The sequence below is a fragment of the Giraffa tippelskirchi genome, chromosome 10 (genome assembly GCF_054371585.1).
Source record: "Giraffa tippelskirchi isolate mGirTip1 chromosome 10, T2T-mGirTip1v1.2.pri, whole genome shotgun sequence".
Taxonomy (NCBI): Eukaryota; Metazoa; Chordata; class Mammalia; order Artiodactyla; family Giraffidae; genus Giraffa; species Giraffa tippelskirchi.
In genome coordinates this window covers 144585401-144604923 of record NC_137284.1, presented here as the reverse complement: position 1 = coordinate 144604923, position 19523 = coordinate 144585401, and the positions used below count along the sequence as shown (strand labels likewise).

At 41.6% G+C, this 19523-nt stretch overlaps 1 protein-coding gene across 3 annotated transcripts in view; it reads left to right on the top strand.

Annotated features, from left to right (window-relative positions):
* The window catches only part of DGKI (diacylglycerol kinase iota), a 486267-nt gene that overhangs the window by 413726 nt on the left and 53018 nt on the right, over positions 1 to 19523 (top strand). For all 3 annotated transcript variants that reach the window (XM_081533024.1, XM_081533025.1, XM_081533023.1), the window contains one exon: positions 16453 to 16478. In XM_081533024.1, coding sequence (XP_081389150.1) covers positions 16453 to 16478 — 26 coding nt within the window. The remainder of the gene's footprint in view (positions 1 to 16452; positions 16479 to 19523) is intronic.

Sequence of the window (19523 nt, the reverse complement as noted above, 5' to 3'; positions counted from 1 at the left end):
CAAGAATACTGGAGTGTGATGCCATTTCCTCCTGCAGGGGATCTTCCCTATCTGGGGATTGAACCCACGTCTCTTGTGTCTCCTGCATTAGCAGATGGATTCTTAACCACAAGCACCACCTGGGAAGCCCATGTCATATGTCTCAATTATGTTGGTAGTGAAGTTTAGTTCTTGAAGAGATTGTGAATATTCTGTGGACAGAAGGGAGAAACCTGGCATGTGGGGAACCATAAACTATCAACATGTTGTGCGTGGAAGAGAATTCTCGGATTTCCCAATAAAAGAGACAAGGCAAAGCCAGAGCATTGGGAAGTATGAGAGCAATTTGTGCAGGAAAGCACTTTCCTTGAGTTTGCTGAGAGGCAGAGATCAGTGGGAAGGGCATCTCAGGAAATTATTGAGTCTTCTTTAAAATCAAATCAGGGAATTTCTCTTTCCTTCCAACAACACAGAGTGCCATAGGGCATTAAGGAAAGCAAGTCAGAAGATGACAAGAGCCTTTGGGGACAAAATCACTTAAGCACAGTTCTAAAATTGGGGAAAATTCTGAAAGAGATGGGAATACCAGACCACCTGACCTGCCTCTTGAGAAATCTGTATGCAGGTCAGGAAGCAACAGTTAGAACTGGACATGGAACAACAGACGGGTTCCAAATAGGAAAAGGAGTACGTCAAGGCTGTATATTGTCACCCTGCTTATTTAACCTATATGCAGAGTACATCATGAGAAACGCTGGGCTGGAAGAAACACAAGCTGGAATCAAGATTGCTGGGAGAAATATCAATAACCTCAGATATGCAGATGATACCACCCTTATGGAAGAAAGTGAAGAAAAACTAAAGAGCCTCTTGATGAAAGTGAAAGAGGAGAGTGAAAGAGTTGGCTTAAAGCTCAACGTTCAGAAAACTAAGATCATGGCATCTGGTCCCATCACTTCATGGGAAATAGATGGGGAAACAGTGGAAACAGTGTCAGAGTTTATTTTTCTGGGCTCCAAAATCACTGCAGATGATGACTGCAGCTGTGAAATTAAAAGACGCTTACTCCTGGAAAGGAAAGTTATGACCAACCTAGACAGAATATTAAAAAGTAGAGACATTACTTTGTCAACAAAGGTCCATCTAGTCAAGGCTATGGTTTTTCCAGTGGTCGTGTATGGATGTGAGAGTTGGACTATAAAGAAACCTGAGCGCTGAAGAATTGGTGCTTTTGAACTGTGGTGTTGGAGAAGACTGTTGAGAGTCCCTTGGACTGCAAGGGGATCCAACCAGTCCATCATAAAGGAGATCAGTCCTGGATGTTCATTGGAAGGACTGATGCTGAAGCTGAAACTCCAATACTTTGGCCACCTGATGCGAAGAGCTGACTCATTGGAAAAGACCCTGATGCTGGGAAAGATTGAGGGCGGGAGGAGAAGGGGACGACAGAGGATGAGATGGTTGTATGGCATCACCGACTCAATGGACATGGGTTTGGATGGACTCAGGGAGTTGGTGATGGACAGGGAGGCCTCCCGTGCTGCAGTTCATGGGGTCGCAAAGAGTCAGACACGACTGAGCAACTGAACTGAAAACTGGGAAAACAATTGCATCTCCTTCTCCACTGGAGGAGTTAGAGTGTTTTATGGCAGTATAGGAATGGGAATTTGTTTGTTTGTTTTCAGTGGCTGTGCTAGAAGTGGAAGAATGCACCATGATTTATCTATATCAATTTCTCATTTTCCCCTAGTGCTCCTTTCCTGTTTTGGGTTGCTTATGATGTAAATGTTACATAGAAACTGCCCTGTCTTTAGACACAGAAGAGTAGGGAAGAGAGAGATTTTTTTTTTTTTTGGATTTTGTTTCCCATGCCAGTGTCTGGAATGTGAATTCCCTCTTCTGAGACCTGAGTGAGATGGGAGGAGATGTTGATAGGAAAATTTCCAGAGTATATGACAGTTATCTTCAGGAGAAGCACCAGACCCACTCTCAATTCCACCTATTTTTTTCTTGCATTTTCTGATGCTTGATTCAGAAGTCCTTATGGCATTTCATAAAAATAATTAGCTGTGGGTAAGCCTTACTCAATTACCTTGGCCCCACAAAATAAATGTTATCTATCCTTAATGTTGTGGTGTGTGAGATGGTCTTTTGTATAAGTTTCTTATTTTAATGGGCTTCCCAGGTGGCTCAGTGGGTAAAGAATCCACCTGCAGTGCAGGAGATGTGGGTTTGATCCCTGAGTCAGGAAGATTTCCTGGAATTGGGCATGGCAACTCATTCCAGTATTCTTGCCTGGGAAATCCCATGGACAGAGGAGCTTTGGCAGACTCCAGTCCCTGGTCTCAAAGAGTCAGACACGACTGCATCAAATGAGCACATTAGCTTGTGTTAATACTGAATGTAGCACTCAGGTGATTTGCCCTCACAATTGAGAGCTTCATGTTTCAATTTATGCTTAAAAAGAAAAAAGTCCACATTCAGAAAACTCCAGATGGATTGCGTCTCAACAGGAGTTGTTGGCCAGGGTTCCCAGAGTCGTTAGGCTAAAGCCGGTAACTCTTTCTAAAAGGTATTCCTTGTTAATACTCTAGACAGCTCTCTGCAGGTATATTTCCCTTGATCAGATTTTAGAATAGCATGCCTTTTCTATTCCTTTAATCTCTTTTTAGAAACTAGGCAGGAAACTATATTGCAGAGACTGGCTTGTAATATGAACCATCGCATCTTTTTTTCTGCTTGATTGTACGATGTCTGATGCAGAGGGTTTTTTTGTTATTTTTACATTATCTTCAAAATGTTAAAGTATTTCCCTGGAGTGTTCAGATTTTACATAATAAAAAGTGTGATGGTCCAGTTTTCATGTTGAAGGAACTTGGACAGTATTAGATTCTTCCACATCGTTTTTTTTTTTTAATCTGTTTTTTCTTGTGTCCACTTCCCACTTTTGCCCTTTTGTCCTTGCATTTCCAACACCTTCCCTTCCCTTTGTTGCAGTTCTTAGTGATAAACAGTAGGTGGCAGTAAGGTTTCAAGCTCAAAGAGCGTTTAAGGGCTTCCTCACTCTGCAGACTGATTAAGAGGATGCATAGGAGAAACTGAATTACACAAGCAAGTGGTAAAACAGGGGTGTTTTCAAAACACCAAATATAACTAAACACAGAAACTTATTTAAAAACACAGAGGATATTTCAAGTACAGCTCACGTGGGGACCAGCGGGTATATATCGAAATAGGAGGAAACTATGAGCATGAACAGAATTAGAAGAAATTTACATCAAAGGAGAATAACTCACCAAACAGCCTTATTATTTGAGTCCTGGGACTTATTCCCCTACCTCCACACAAACGCCCGTCTCTCCCCTTCCTCTTTCCGCACCCTCCCCTCTGTTGGTGGTGAATGTTACCTTTGAGGCTGTTTGGCAGTCTCTGAATGGATTTGTGACCACTTGAATAGAGAATGTGTTTGTCTTTCTCCCATTTCAATGCCACTTTGTGTGGCTGCTGTAACTTTCATCTCTCTCTCTCTCTCATTCTCGCCTGCTCCCTTACTATATGTGCTTTGTTCATTGTCTTAATAGCAATTTTCATAATTAGAAGAGAGGAAAAGAAAACAAAGAGAGGCTTGTATAGTTGCTGGAGATTCTCAGTGCTAAGGGATTTCTGGTTCTATTTTACCTTGTTGGAGATGCTTGGGGGCTGGAGTGATGGTGGTGAAGATGTCACCTAGATCCACGATCTCACTGTTGCTCCCTCAAGCCCTCAAGATGATGTCACGGGCGGGGCATAGCAGTCCTTAGGCAATGCACATCCTCAAGGGAAGCTCAAGGGAGAATGCTATTTCCCAGAGATGATTACCTACAGTCATGCTTTGAGGCCGTATTAAATCATCCCTTGGCTGGCTTGATTTAAATTGAGTGGTCTTTGTTCATCAACAGTGGCAGGAAATAAATTCAGTTTCTGTAGCCTCATGACTTTAACATAAAACGGAAGAAAAATAAAGATGGTGTTTCTGCAGCAGTGGTGTGTGGACCCTTGAAATGTGCCTGGAAAGGATGACCAGCTGGGAAATCAATTTCCACTCGAGCCATTTCTCGAGAGTTTGTTAACAGACATCTAGCAATAATGATCCAGGCAGGAGACAAGAGTCCAGCCTGGGGAACTTTGCCCAAGCCTGAATGTTGTCTTTTTTTAAAATTGGAATACAGTTGCTTTCCAATGTTGTGTTAGTTTCTGCTGAATAGCAAGGTGAATCAGCCACAAGTATACATATATCCCCTCTTCCTTGGATTTCCTTCCCATTTAGGTTACCACAGAGCACTGAGTAGAGTTCCCTGTGCTGTACAATAGGTTCTCATTATCTATTTTACATGTAGTAGTGTATATATGTCAATCCCAGTTTATCCCACCCCCTCCTTCCCTCCTTGATGTCCATATTTTATTCTCTATGTCCATGTCTCTAGATATGCTTTGAAAATAAGTTCATCTGTACCATTTTTTTAGATTCCACATATATAGGTTCAGTTAAGTTCAGTCGCTCAGTTGTGTCCAAATCTTTGTGACCCCATGAACCGCAGCACACCAGGCCTCCCTGTCCATCACCAGCTCCCAGAGTCCACCCAAACCCTTGTCCATCGAGTCAATGTGTCATCCAGCCATCTCATCTTCCGTTGTCCCCTTCTCCTCCTGTCCTCAAACTTTCCCAGCATCAGGGTCTTTTCAAGTAAGTCAGCTCTTCGCATCAGGTAGCCAAAGTATTGGAGTTGCAGCTTCAGCATCAGTACTTCCAATGAATACCCAGGACTGATCTCCTTGAGGATGGACTGGTTGGATCTCCTTGCTGTCCAAGGGACTCTCAAGAGTCTTCTCCAACACCACAGTTCAAAAGCATCAATTCTTCAGCACTCAGCTTTCTTTATAGTCCAACTCTCACATCTATACATGACTACCAGAAAAAACCATAGCTTTGACTATACAGACCTTTGTTGGCAAAGTAATGTCTCTGCTTTTTAAGATGCTGTCTAGGTTGGTCATAGCTTTTCTTCCAAGGAGCAAGCGTCTTTTAATTTCATGGCTGCAGTCACCATCTGCAGTGATTTTGGAGCCCCCAGAAATAAAGTCTGTCACTGTTTCCACTGCTTCCCCATCTATTTTCCATGAAGTGATGGGACTGGATGCCATGATCTTGGTTTTTGAATGTTGAGTTTTAAGCCAGCTTTTTGACTTTCCTCTTTCACTTTCATCAAGAGGCTCTTTAGTTCTTCTTCGCTTTCTGCCATAAGTAAGGGTGGTGTCATCTGTGTATCTGAGGTAATTGATATTTCTCCCAGCAATGTTGATTCTACCTTGTGCTTCATCCAGCCCAGCATTTTGCATGATATACTTTGCATAGAAGTTAAATAAGCAGGGTGACAATATACAGTCTTGACATACTACTTTCCCAATTTGGAACCAGTCCATTGTTCCGTGTTCAGTTCTAACTGTTGCTTCTTGACCTGCATACAGATTTCTCAGGAGGTAGGTAAGGTGAACTGGTATTCCCATCTCTTGAAGAATTTTCCACAGTTCGTTGTGAGCTCCACAGTCAAAAAGGCTTTGGCATAATCAATAAAGCAGAAGTAGATGTTTTTCTGGGATTCTCTTGCTTTTTCAGTGATCCAACAGATATTGGCAATTTATTTTCCTCTTTCTGACTTACTTCTCTCTGTATGACGGTCTCTAGGTCCATCCACATCTCTGCAAATCAGGCCTGAATGTTCTTGATGTTCTTCAGTAGGAATAAGGGCATCAGCACATGGTGGGAGGCACAGGTACTGGGTTTCACCAAGGTGTGAAAAGTGGGTAAGTCCAGGGAGCTTTCAGGGCTGTGGTCAGGAGAGGGCGGAAGGAATGAATGTAGAATGACAAAGGAGAGAGGGAAAGAATAGAGTTGACGGAAAACCAGAAGAAACCAGATGCTTCTCTTTCTCTTCCCCAGTAGGATGGAAGATCCACCCTCCACTTATAGAAAGGACTGTTTTTGCTGTGGACCTCATCCCAAAAGCTGGAGTGTTAAGAGAAGAGTTAGGCATGAAAAGGAAAATTGGTGAAACATACATCGAGAGTTGCTTTCAGTGTGCAGACATGGACTTCCCTGTTCATGAAGACTTGACATCTGAGGATGGTTTATTAGTAGTGTGCCAGGGAGGGTTCTGTAGGCAGCGTGGCTTCTGGACCACCCGACTGTGTTTCTTCCTGTGTTTTCTATTCTAATTTCATAATGGCAACCAGGAAATGAAGGGGCCTCAGCTCATCCAGCCAGGCCAGTAAGTTGATAGGAAATATCTCAGAGCTCTCCTCCCCTATCCACAGTCTTATAGAAATACCCCATGGCTAAGTATTTTCAGAATACTAATCTTTGTTTTTGTGTCTGGTGGCTCAGATGGTAAAAAGTCCACCTTCAATGCAGGAGACCTGGGTCGGGAAGATCCCCTGGAGAAGGAAATGGTAGCCCATTCCAGTATTCTTGCCTAGAGAATTCCATGGACAGAGGAGCCTGGCGGGCTACAGTCTATGTGGTAGCAAAGAGTTGGACATGATTGAGCGATCAACGCCTTCACCTTCTTTGAAGTGCCTTTTACACCTGTGCTATATTTTCATTCCAAACTCCCCTCTGTGTGGTGACCTGGTACGTTGCCAACTCTGAGCCAGGTGATGGTTTAGAAACTCTTAAGTAGAGAGTCTTATGTGTTGGGTACACTGGGGGGGAAGAAAGATTGACGTTCATTTGTGGGTGATCCTCTCTAAAAAGTAGTAGACCAATGTAGGTGGCACCCCAATATTCATCTGATCTATCTTTAGGAAAGAGTCTGCAAAATGGATAGTCTATTGATCTACCCCTTTCCAAATGGGGAAATGATACAGGTGTTCCAAGGAAAGGCCAAGAAAGAAAGCCATGGATGCTCTCAAGATAAAGCTGTGAGATGGAAAAAAAAAAACCCAGAATATTTTTAGAGGCCTTTTAAAAAAGTAGAGTCAGGACAGTATTACTCAAATAAAAAAGATATCGTGTTTGGAAGAGCTTGTAGATTTAGAGCATCGCAGATTTCATAGAAGTTGCCAAGAAAATGTCATGTATCGAAAATGTATGGCAAAGAATATTACCACGTCATAAAGGCTGAGCTAGTCATGATGCCCATCATCTCAGTTCTAGCTTTATTGATTAAAAACACTAAAATATCACAAGTGAAGTGAAGGCACTCAGTTGTGTCCGACTCTTTGCGACCTCGTGGACTGTAGCCTACCAGGTTCCTCCATCCATGGGATTTTCCAGGCAAGGATACTAGAGTGGGTTGCCATTTCCTTCTCCAGCAGTGGCATATTTCTTAAAGACTTTCAGCTTCATAACCAGGACATGCTTGTGCTCTCTTATTATTACTACGTCGCTGGTAGAAAACTGGGCACATTTTTCCATGTCCTTAAGCCTTGTGATTGATCAACTGAAAGATCAGAGGCCTTGAGGGGAAGCTTGCTGATGGAAGGCAATCTACACAACTGTATTTGTGTTTCTCAGAGGTTCCTAGTGTCTTGATGATGACACGATCTAGAAGCAGTACCATCCAGGACAGTAGCTGTAGCCAGTGTGTGCTTCATGTCTCATCCCCTTGGATTCTTGATATCTGCATACACTAATCTTGTGATTCATTCTGAGATGCTATAACTATATTTAAGCAGATAATTTCATATTTCCTTTTTCTTGACAATGTCCCTTTCCAAAGGAGAACAAACCTATCCCCTAGCAGACCTTGGAGACCTTCCTGAAGCTGACAGTCTTAAACACAGATTTTTTTTTTTTTACTTTATTGCTTTTTTGTTAAGAATGCAGGTGATTTCTACTTTGAGATCTATAATATGGCTGTGGAATTTTCAGTATAAAAATATTTTACCAGTTAAACTATATAATTCCCATCTGAAAACGATGTCTTATTTTTCTGAAAAGTGTTAGTCACTCAGTCATGTCTGACTCTTTGCAACCCCATGGTAGCAAAGTAGCCCACCAGGCTCCTTTGTCCATGGGATTATCCAGACAAGAATACTGGAGGAGGTTAGCCATTCCCTTCTCCAGGGGATCTTTCTGACCCAGAGATGGAACCTGGGTCTCCTGCATTACGAGCAGATTCTTTACCGTCTGAGCCACCAGGGAAGCATTTGTTTTCAGGTTCCCATGTGTACCCTCACTTGAGAAGTCTTGCCTTCATTTGAAAGGAAAAAAAAGTATGAATATTCAATTAAGTGGGGTTAACATTGGGAAGGGGACTTTCACTATCACATGTTCAAATTAAAATTCATAGAAAAGTGTGTCAAAGTGGCTAAAAGGCAAAACTCTTCCACAAAGCAGATATTTGAAGGGATGAATAAATGAATGGATTGTTTCTTAATGTAGCTTTAATTGTGAGTCACCTCCTTTCAATCCTTTTATTTCCCCAGTGCAGTGGTGACACAGTAGGGAAAGCCTGCAGGTTTTTTCTATAATTTAATAATTCAAAGGTCTGGGTAAACCTTTGCACTTGTCCTCTGCTGGCTCTTTTTTGACTGTTGTGTGTCTTCTTTGAGTTTCTGTTCACACTCTGTTTCCTTCCCTTGTTTTTTTCCTCCTCCCCTTATTCCATCTATTGATCTCATGGAGAAGCATTAAGTTTTCACCTGCTTCTTGCCATTGTCTTTTTAGTGTGGACTCCGCCTGTGTTCTATCTGTCAGAAGACCCTGTTCTGTTCTCTTCTTAGGGTAGTTTTGTGTAGATGTCCTGATGATCCTCTTTTGTTCATAACTCACATTTGTATGGGGCAAGTCCTTTTTAGAACTACTAGCTTGGGATGAATAATTAGAGATAGAAGGCTGGTGGGTTTCTGGAAACTTTGAGTCTCTAGTCTTCATACTTTTTCTTAGCAGCACTCTCCTCTAGGGCTTGCTTCTGCTCCTGAATGGCTCCGAGCTGAGGGCTTTGTTTGGTCAGCCTTGTCTCCTCATTTAAGATGGACACATTCTGTCTCCTTGAACGTGGTCCAGCTTTACTATACTTAGTAGCTCTTCATATTTAATAATTCCGGTTTAGGGATGTCTTCTAATTTAGCCAAAGATGATGCTTTCTTTTCTGTTTCTCATTGTCCCTGTTATTTTCCATGGATTTCAAAAAGAATTGAAGAGCAGATGGATGTGGAGGTTCTGCGATACTAGTCTGTAGCTTGTCTTGACTTTATTCTCTCTGTTTTGTGATCTGCTGTCCACAGCTGCACGATCAAAAGCGCAAATGAGAAGCTGTGACTTCTCTGCTTCAGAACTTTGCTCCGTGTAGCTTAGAACCTAAATGACAAGCACTTCAAACTGGCCCCTCAGCCTCTGTATGAAACGCCCCTCCCTCTTGTGGCTCTAGACCTAATGTTTATGACTCCTTTACATTCGAGCAACACTAAGTTGCTTGTATATCTGATCACATGTTGTGAAATTTCCTATCTTAATCCTTTCTCATATGCCTGTAGCCTCCACCTGAAATAATTCTTTTTTTCTTACTTACCTAATAGGCTTCTACTTATCCTTCAAAGCCCAAATCATCGCTTGTAAATTTTTTGATGATGCCCGTTCTGACCACTGTGAGGCGATTACCTCACTGTGGTTTTGATTCACATTTCTCTAATAACTGGTGATATTGAGCATCTTTTCATGTGTTTCCCGGCCATCTGGATATCTTCTTTGGAGAAATGTCTATTTAGGTCTTTTGCTCATTTTTTGATTGTACTATTTATTTTTTTGATATTGAGCTGCATGAGATGTTTGTATATTTTGGAGATGTGGGTGAACCTGGAGTCTGCTATACAGATTGAAGTAAGGCAGAAAGAAAAACAAATAATCATATATTAATGCATATATCTGGAAGTTAGAAAAATGGTACCAATGAACCTATTTGCAGAGCAACAATAGAGAGGCATACATGTAGAAAACGGAATTGGAGACACAAGGTGGGGGCAGGGGAGGCTGGAAAGAGTTGAGAGAGTAGCACTGAAACATATACCTTCAGTTCAGTTCAGTCACTCAGTCTTGTCCGACTCTTTGTGACCCCATGGACTGCAGCACACCAGGCCTCTCTGTCCATCACCAACTCCCAGAGGTTACTCAAACTCATGTCCATTGAGTTGGTGATGCCATCCAACCATCTCATCCTCTGTCGTCTCCTTCTCCTCCCGCCTTCAATCTTTCCCAGCATCAGGGTTGTTTCCAATGAGTCAGTTCTTCGAATCAGGTGGCCCAAGTATTGGGAATTTCAGCTTCAGCATCAGTCCTTCCAATGACTATTCAGGGCTGATCTCCTTTAGGATGGACTGGTTGGATCTCCTTGCAGTCCAAGGGATTCTCAAGAGTCTTTTCCAGCACCACAGTTCAAAAGCATCAGTTCTTCAGTGCTCAGGTTTCTTTATAGACCAACTCTCATATCCATGCATGACCACTGGAAAAACCATAACCTTGACTAGACGGACCTTTGTTGGCAGAGTAACGTCTCTGCTTTTTAATATGCTGTCTAGGTTGGTCATAACTGTCCTTCCAAGGAGTAAGCGTCTTTTAATTTCATGGCTGCAGTCACCATCTGCAGTGATTTTGGAGCCCAGAAAAATAAAGTCTGTCACTTTCCACTGTTTCCCCACCTGTTTACCATGAAGTAATGGGACCAAATGCCATGATCTTAGTTTTCTGAATGTTGAGCTTTAAGCCAACTTTTTCACTCTCATCTTTGACTTTGATCAAGAGGCTATTTAGTTCCTCTTCGCTTTCTGCCATAAGGGTGGTGTCATCTGCATATCTGAGGTTATTGATATTTCTCCCAGCAATCTTGATTCCAGCTTGTGCTTCCTCCAGCCCAGCGTTTCTTGTAATGTACTCTGCATATAAGTTAAATAAGCAGGGTGACAATATACAGCCTTGACGGACTTCTTTTCCTATTTGGAACCAGTCTGTTGTTCTATGTCCAGTTCTAACTGTTGCTTCCTGACCTGCATACAGGTTTCTCAAGAGGCAGGTCAGGTGGTGTGGTATTCCCATCTCTTTCAGAATTTTCCACAGTTTATTGTGATCCACACAGTCAAAGGCTTTGGCATAGTCAATAAAGCAGAAATAGATGTTTTTCTGGAACTCTCTCGCTTTTTCGTTGATCCAACACATGTTGGCAATTTGATCTCTGGTTCCTCTGCCTTTTCTAAAACCAGCTTGAACATCTGGAAGTTCACGGTTCACGTATTGTTGAAGCCTGGCTTGGAGAAGTTTGAGCATGACTTTACTAACGTGTGAGATGAGTGCAGTTGTGTGGTAGTTTGAGCATTCTTTGACATTGCCTTTCTTTGGGATTGGAATGAAAACTGACCTTTTCCAGTCCTGTGGCCACCGCTGCATTTTCCAGATTTGCTGGCAATACATATACATTACCATTTGTAAAATAGATAGCTGGCAGGAATGTGCTGTATTGCACAGGGAGCTCAGCTCAGCGCTCTGTGACGAACTGTAGGGGTGGGATGAGGGGTGGAAGGGAGGCTCAAGAGGCAAGGGATATATGTATATTTAAGCTGAGTATTTCATCGTACAGCAGAAACCAACACACAATTTTAAAGCAATTATATGCCAACTAAAAACAAAAAAAGCCGAGCTCAGACAGTTCTTGAGTTTTGAAGCCTCCTTTTACTTTTTTTGAAAGGGCATTGGTCTTCCTTTCTTCTGTGCTCTTTACTCATACATGTTTTTGATGGTTGCATTTTTTCATTATAATCGTTTGGTTAGATATTTTCCTCCTACACTAGATTGAGTTCCTTGAAATTGATATCTTATTTCTTTTTCAGTCTACATCACTTTTAGGGCCTGGTGCTTAAGAGGGTCTCAAGTAACAGTTATTATTCAGGTTCGAATCATTATAAGTGGAAAGATTCAGATCTGAATAATCATTATTCAGGGTTAATGAAATAGGTGAAAGATTTTTAAATGCTGGACTTGAATTTTTGTTTTCACTGTCTTTGCTGGATTTGAATGGAATGTAAATAAACATGTGAAATAATACCCAAACAAACAAAACAGGACAAAATCGAGTATAAATATCCTGTTGTTGTTCAGTTACTAAGTCGTAACTGACTCTTTTGTGACCCTGTTGACCGTAGCCCACCAGGCTCCTCTGTCCATGGGATTTCTCAGGCAGGAATCCTAGAGTGGGTTGCCGTTTCCTTCTCCAGGGGATCCTCCTGACCCAGGAATCTAACTTGCATCTCCTACTTGCATCTCCTGCATCGGCAGGCAGATTCTATGCCCCTGAGCCACCAGGGAAGCCCATCATAAAAGAAACTAGTGGTGAGGAAAAAAGTGAGGAGACAAACTCTAAATCCTGGAGCTGTTTGAGCGCTAGTAAAGCTATAGTCTGCATTAAGAGAGTAGATGCGTTCTCCAGGATAAAGTGTGTGTGGAGGAGAAATGACCAGGCTGGGACAAAACTGCAAGACTTTCAGGTACAACTGGAGGAAAAGCAGTGAGCTTTCTTGCCTTCCTGCATTATCAGGTTAACAAAGGTTATCTCTTCCTGGGATTCAACCTCTCTGTTTTAAAAATAACTGTGTATACTGCTGATTTCATGGTATTTCTTGTCTCCTGAGCTAAGTTCCATAAAACTTTTTATGCCCATTTCCAGCAATAATGGATGATGTGCCTGTCTCAGTGGAATAATTTAGTGACTCGCTTCGGTGAAAGGTGAAATACTGAGTGAGGACTGAAATACTCCATATGTCTTAAAATTCCACAAACCTAGGCGTGTGGGAGACATTCCACACAGAAACTCAACATGACTAATCCTTAGAAAACAGTCTGAAATCGATCGTTCTTCCCCGCTGCCTGGACATACTGCAGAAGGCATCCCCCTGGGGCTCTCATGGAGCCATCTGGAATTTTTCAGGTTTAATATTAGTGGTTTGCTTCTACAGAAAGGCAGCAAAAACCCTTCCTCCCAGGCCTTCCACCTGAGACATCTAGTGGTTCGTCCATCAGCATGGATTTTCCTTTATTCCTGTAACTCTGTGAGAAATTAATTGTGAACCATCCAAGACATGCTTTTGCTTACTTCTCATCAGAAAACACCAGGAATGAAGATGTTTCCTTGTTACTAGCTCTTTTTTATGTCCTGGGCAGCTTAAAAAATTCTCCAGTTTCTTTTTTACTTTTTAATTTTTATTTTGTGCAGGCGTGGCATTGATTAATAATGTTGTGTTAGTTTCAGCAAAGTGTGCAGCAAAGTGTACAGCAAAGTGATTGATATACATACACATATGTCAGTTCTTTTTCAAATTCCTTTCCCATTTAGGTTGGTACAGAATATTGAGCAGAGTCCCCTGTGCTATACAGTAGGTCCTTGTTTGTTATGTTTTAAATATAGCAGTGTGTACCTGTCAATCCTGTTGCTCCTCTATTCAGGCCCCTCTGGTCCTTTATCGGATGGTGGGCATGTCTGGGATGGGAGTGGAGCCTGGAGAGTGCCCACATTGTCACTAATTTGGAGCTTCCGATCACTCCCTGGATCCTTCCTTCCTAGCTGACCTAGGAGCTGGCAGACTTGAAGGTAGTTTGAAGATGATGTGATTTTTGAGGAGTTCCAGAATGTGTCTGAGTCCAAACTCTAGTGTATGGTACTGAAATTAATGCAGTTTATACATTTTAATCAGGGATCCTCTGTGTTCTAAGTAAGACATGGTCCTAGTTTCCAAGGAGCTCACAGCCTAGTGAGGCTTCCCTAGTGGCTCAGTGGTAAAGAATCTGCCTGCCAAGCAGGAGATGCAGGATCGATCCCTGGGTTGGGAAGAAGGGATCTCCTTCCTGGGGAAGGAAATTGCACCCCACTCTAGTAGTCTTGCCTGGGAAATCCCACGCACAGAGGAGCCTGGTGGGCTGCAGTCATTGGGATTGCAAGGAGTCGGACACAACTTAGCGACTAAACCACCACCACCGCCACAGCTTAGTGAGAAGGCTGGTGTGTGAAAGTATGAAACAGGGGCACTTAGAGAGAGGACAGGTCAGCTCCACCTGGGGATGCCCAGCGGCGTTTCTCAAGCAGATGCCACAGAGATGATTTAGGGTCGTGTCAGGGTCCCTCCCTCCCTGTGTCTGCCTCCCAGATGCCGACTTTCTCTCCACCAGATCTTGGGACCCTCTGTAGTCTCCACATGCAAATGTCTACTTGAAGAGACCACTGAGGCTGAAATAATTTCACGCTTTGCCACCCAGTGAAAGTTAAGGCTGTCTCACCATTACTCCTGTGTCTGTATACTGTACTGTTTGTTCACATAATGGACAAAAATATTTCTGATCAGTAGCTAAAGTAAAATGGTATTGGGCATCCCAAAGAAGCTAAAATTGCCCTTCAACCACTATGTCCCAATTGAATCATTCTTGTCTCAGTATTTGCATTCTGTCTCATAAACATTATGTTGTTGTTGTTGTTGTTGTTGTTGTTCAGTCACTAAGTCATGTCTGATGCTTTGCAACTCCATGGACTGCAGCATGCCAGGCTTCCCTGTCCTTCACCATCTCCCAGAGTTTGCTCAAACTCATGTCCACTGAGTCGGTGATGCCATCCAACCATCTCATCCTCTGTCACCCCTTTCTCCTCTTGCCCTCAATCTTCGCCAACATCAGAGTCTTTTCCAATGAGTTGGCTGTTCGCATCAGGTGGCCAAAGTATTGGAGCTTGATCATCAACCTTGCAATGAGTATTTAGGGTTGATTTTCTTTATGTTTGACTGGTTTGATCTCCTTGCTGTCCAAAGGACTCTCCAGAGTCTTCTCCGGCATCAAAGTTTGAAAGCACCGCAGTTCTTCGATGCTCAGTCTTCTTTATGGTCCAACTCTCACATCTGTACATGACTACTGGAAAAACCATAGCTTTGACTGTACAGACCTCTGTTGGCAAAGTGATGTTTCTGTTTTTAATATGCTGTCTAGGTTCAGTTATATTATGACTGCATATAAATATTAGTGATGTAAAATTTGGTAGCTTTATTACCAAACTTATTCATTAGCCTTTGGTCATCTCCCTACTCTGGGCTCCAGCAGGCCCATCATTTAGAGGAGAAGACTCCTCCCTCCTGGTTTATCACCTCTCCCTTCAAACTTCTAACACCTCTGAAGACAGTATTATACATCTCTTTCTCCCAAGTAAAGCATGAGTTGGTAGTCAAGACAGTATCTTTCAAGCTTGAGGGTAATTCATCCACAAGGTTGTGTCTGTATTGCCCCAAGTAACTTAATTAGTAGTCAGCTGAGAAAGAAAAGGTTTTTCTTGTGAAAGGGGTTGATGCATTATCCATCAGTATCTTTTGTTTCTTTATTTTCTTTAATGTTACTTTAGTTTTGTTTTTTGGCCGTGCTCTGTGGCATGTGGGTTCTTAGTTCCCTGACCAGAGTTGGTACCCACACCCGCTGCATTGGAACCAAGGAGTCTTAATCACTGGATCACCTGGGAAGTCCCATCCATTGGTATCTTAAACCTGAGCCTCAAATGATAGGTAAATGTCACCGATTTGTGAAAGTTCTATGGGACCCCAGTGGTTGCCCTCATATCTAATCCTGATTCTGATGGATTTAGAAACATAAAGCCAACATATAAAGTGTCTATGTCATTATATTATACTGAAACATTAAATTCCACAAAGAGTGGAAGCAAAAACCAGTAATGATTAGGGAACATCATTGCTCTTTACTTTGGTTTCATTTTTTATTGTCCAAGTAGATTTCTTTTTACCGATAGACACTTAATCTAGGGCTTATTTGCATCCCTGGCATTTTCTCTGCAGAGCTGGCCTTGGGCACTAGTGACATCGCAGGATTTCGTCCGTCATCACATTTCTATGAGTTCTTTCTTTGTGATAAATCCAGACAGTTTGACTAAGTTTGTTTCAGTCTTACATCACCATGCCGACAGACTATTTTTTAAATTTTATTTATTTATATATGTTTGGCTGCTCTGGGTCTTCATTGCTGCGCGAGGGCTTTCTCTAGTTGCCATTCATGGGCTTCTCGTCATGGTGGCCTCCTTTGGTGCAGAACACAGGCTCTAGGCATGCGGGCTTCAGTAGTTGTGGTGTGCGGCTCAGTTGCTCTCTGGCATGTGGGATCTCCCCAGATCAGGGATCAAACTCATGTCTACTGCATTACCAGGTGGATTCTTAACCACCAAACCACCAGGGAAGTCCCGCTAATAGACTCTTTTAGTAACATCTACCACTTAACTAATCCAGGTAAGCTTTGGGAGTTACTCACTGGAATATACCATACAACCAACACATTAATTATACCATCTACTGTATTGAATTTCTGTTTAACTGAATTTTCGTGGTGTAATTTCTACAAGATTATTCTTGATCATTGTGCTTAGAATTATCAGTATCACTTGCAAAAGATTTATCATGCTTATTGTCTCATTTTAGGTCACCAGTCTCTTCAGAAGATCACGGTAAGAATCTGTCTTACTTATACTAATTCAAAGGTGAAACTTGAGCTGTGGTCCTTGCATTTCATTGTCAGCAGAATCATTTAAGAAAATGTCTTTAAGATGTTTGTCTTGTGTTTTTTTAAGTGCAAATTATGAAGTGCTTTTAAAAGCTTAATTTACCCTAGCTAAATTTGATATACTGTACTACTTTCAGATCTGTTACAACTTTTTTGGTTGACAAGTATTGCAAAGCTTAATGTATTCTGATTTCTGTCCCATCTCCAGATGTAGTTAACCTTTGAAACATGCAGGGATTAGGGGCACAGATCCTCCACACAGTCAGAAATTTGTGTGTGACTTAGGGCCCTTCATATCTGTGATCTCTCCATTTTCTTGAATTCAACCAGCTGTGATTCCTGTAGTGCTGTAGTTTTTACTATTGAGAATAATTCCTCACACAAGTGGACCTGGGCAGGTCAAACTCATGTTGTTCAAGGGTCAACTGTACTTTTTGTGACTTTGGGCTAGTCGTGTGACTTCTCTGAGTCACAGATGTCACCTTTAAAACGGGGGTTATAGTAGATATTTCCTTTAGTCCCTTCCAAATGGGACATTGAGATGTGTGGAGCATGTTATGAGTCTGATATGAGACTGGGTGGTAATTGTCTGAGTTGTTACACAGTTAAGATGAGTTATTTACATTTTAAGAGACAACCGTCTAATTCAAAGGAGAGTATGTATAGTTTTGTCTCAGCTAAGCTTTGAAGTTGTGTGTGTATTCCATCAGTCGTCAAAAATGTTTATTAAGTGTTTACAGTAGGTCAGTTATATGATCATGTTATACAGGTATGCTGTACGGGGCTGTAGGCAGGGACAATGTGATGTGTGACACACAGCTTTCTCCCTCAAGGATTTTTTGGGGGATGGAGTTGGTGGAATGCCACATACCTCCTGTAATACAGAACAAAATGCAATTCATCTTATAAAAGAGGGATAAACCAGGACTGTAAGGGTACCATGGACGTTCTACTTCATGCTGTCCCTAATTCAGCTAAGGCACCATTATTCATTTAGACAATCAATTAAAAAAATAAAAGACATGTTTTAAGTTTTTCTCTTCACCCTCTGTTTCCTACCTGGTCACTAAATTCTGCCAACCCTATTTTTTATACTACTTTTTTCTCCGTTTTCTTTTTCATTCCCATTCCTTTTGTTTAGGGCCTTTCCATGTCTTACTTCGGAGAAGGCAATGGCACCCCACTCCAGTACTCTTGCCTGGAAAATCCCATGGATGGTGAAGCCTGGTAGGGTGCAGTCCATGGGGTCGCTAAGAGTCGGACACGACCGAACGACTTCACTTTCACTTTTCACTTTCATGTATTGGAGAAGGAAATGGCAACCCACTCCAGTATTCTTGCCTGGAGAATCCCAGGGACGGAGGAGCCTGGTGGGCTGCTGTCTACGGGGTCACACAGAGTCGGACGCGACTGAAGCAATGCAGCAGCAGCAGCAGCAGCAGCTTGTCTTACTTGGACCTTTAAAATTGTCTTCTAACTGATAGCCATTCCTCTAGAATTCCTTCTTTTATTTCACTTTATAACTAACTGCCTGTCACCAAAACTGATTATGGCAAAAATCTACTCCCATTGCCCGTGGGATGAAATCTTTTCAACAGACCGATAGTTGTATTCTTCTTTCCAATACTGAACTTAAACATGAACTAGAAAGTCCTAAATGATGGAATCTGTCTTCCTCTCCTGCTTATTGTTTCTTTGGGCATCTTTTCCCTTCTCTCTGTGCTCTAGCCATGAGGTACTATGTATAACTTCTGAAACTCACCATATTTATCATGTTTCCCACTTTTATTCAGACTGTTCTGACAGAAGTCCCTCCTCCTTTTTGTCATAGACAGTTTATACTTGTCAATCATCCATCCTCCATGAGAGCTTTCTGCCCTGCTTAACATTGCATTGCACATTTTTCTTCATTCCAGAATTTGACTTAAAAATTTGATGCTTGATTTACATGTCTTCCCTTCTAGACTGTAGGTTCTTTGATAAAGGTCCCAACAAATAGCAAACATTCAGAAGATGTTTCTTAATTGAATATACTGATGAGAGAGGGGGCAGTTTTTAAGCATGCAGCCACATCATAATGTCTTTCCCTGTATTGGAATGAAATTGTGTCATGTTTTATGAAAAATCATAGAGCAGTTATGTTCAGGCTTATTAAGTCAAGTATCGACCTTAATGGCTATTAAGTCAAGTATGACCTACTGTTGTATGCTATTTTGTCCATCAGTGTTGGTATGACTGGGTTTTTTTAATTGCATATTTAGGAGTCCTTGGATTTCAGGTTCATATGATAAATCAGAAACTTATGTTTGGTATTTATTTTGAACTAGGGTTTACTGTAATGAACTTTGTTTGCGTTTGCCTTCTTCTCTGTATAAGAACTTATTCCCTATTCCAGAATAAAAGGGAGTGGGACTTTTAAATTCCGTTTCTATAGTCCATAGTCCACTGGGAATTCTTAAGGATTATGAGCTATCAGTGAGCACTGCCCATATCCTGGGGAGTCCTGAAAGGTGACAACTACCAGGAAGCCTTGTTCAGTATTAACAGCTCATCAGAATCGATTATTTTGAAAATGGGTGTATGTGATCAGTTAAAGGAACATTACCCAAATTTAGGGCTTTTCCATCCTCATGGCTTCAAAACATTTATTACATGTCATGCCTCTTAGTTTGATTCTCAACTTCCAAAAGTGATTCAAATATGTAATATAAACTTACAATGATGATGTAACTAATCTCATCTGACTTTCATCTTCTGGCCCATGTATCCATGGAAAAATATTCTTTTCCCTTATCACCAAGATTTTCTACTAGTATTTAAAATGTGTTTTCTTATGTTTATACATTTTTAAGTGTTCATGTTTGCTGTGGTTTGCATAAAACATTAACTATCATGTCATCAAGCTGTGTTTGTGTATAATAATAACACTGCAATATACTTGGAAGAGAAGTAAGAAATAGTAATTTTGCTTTCTCGAAGTCATAGGTGG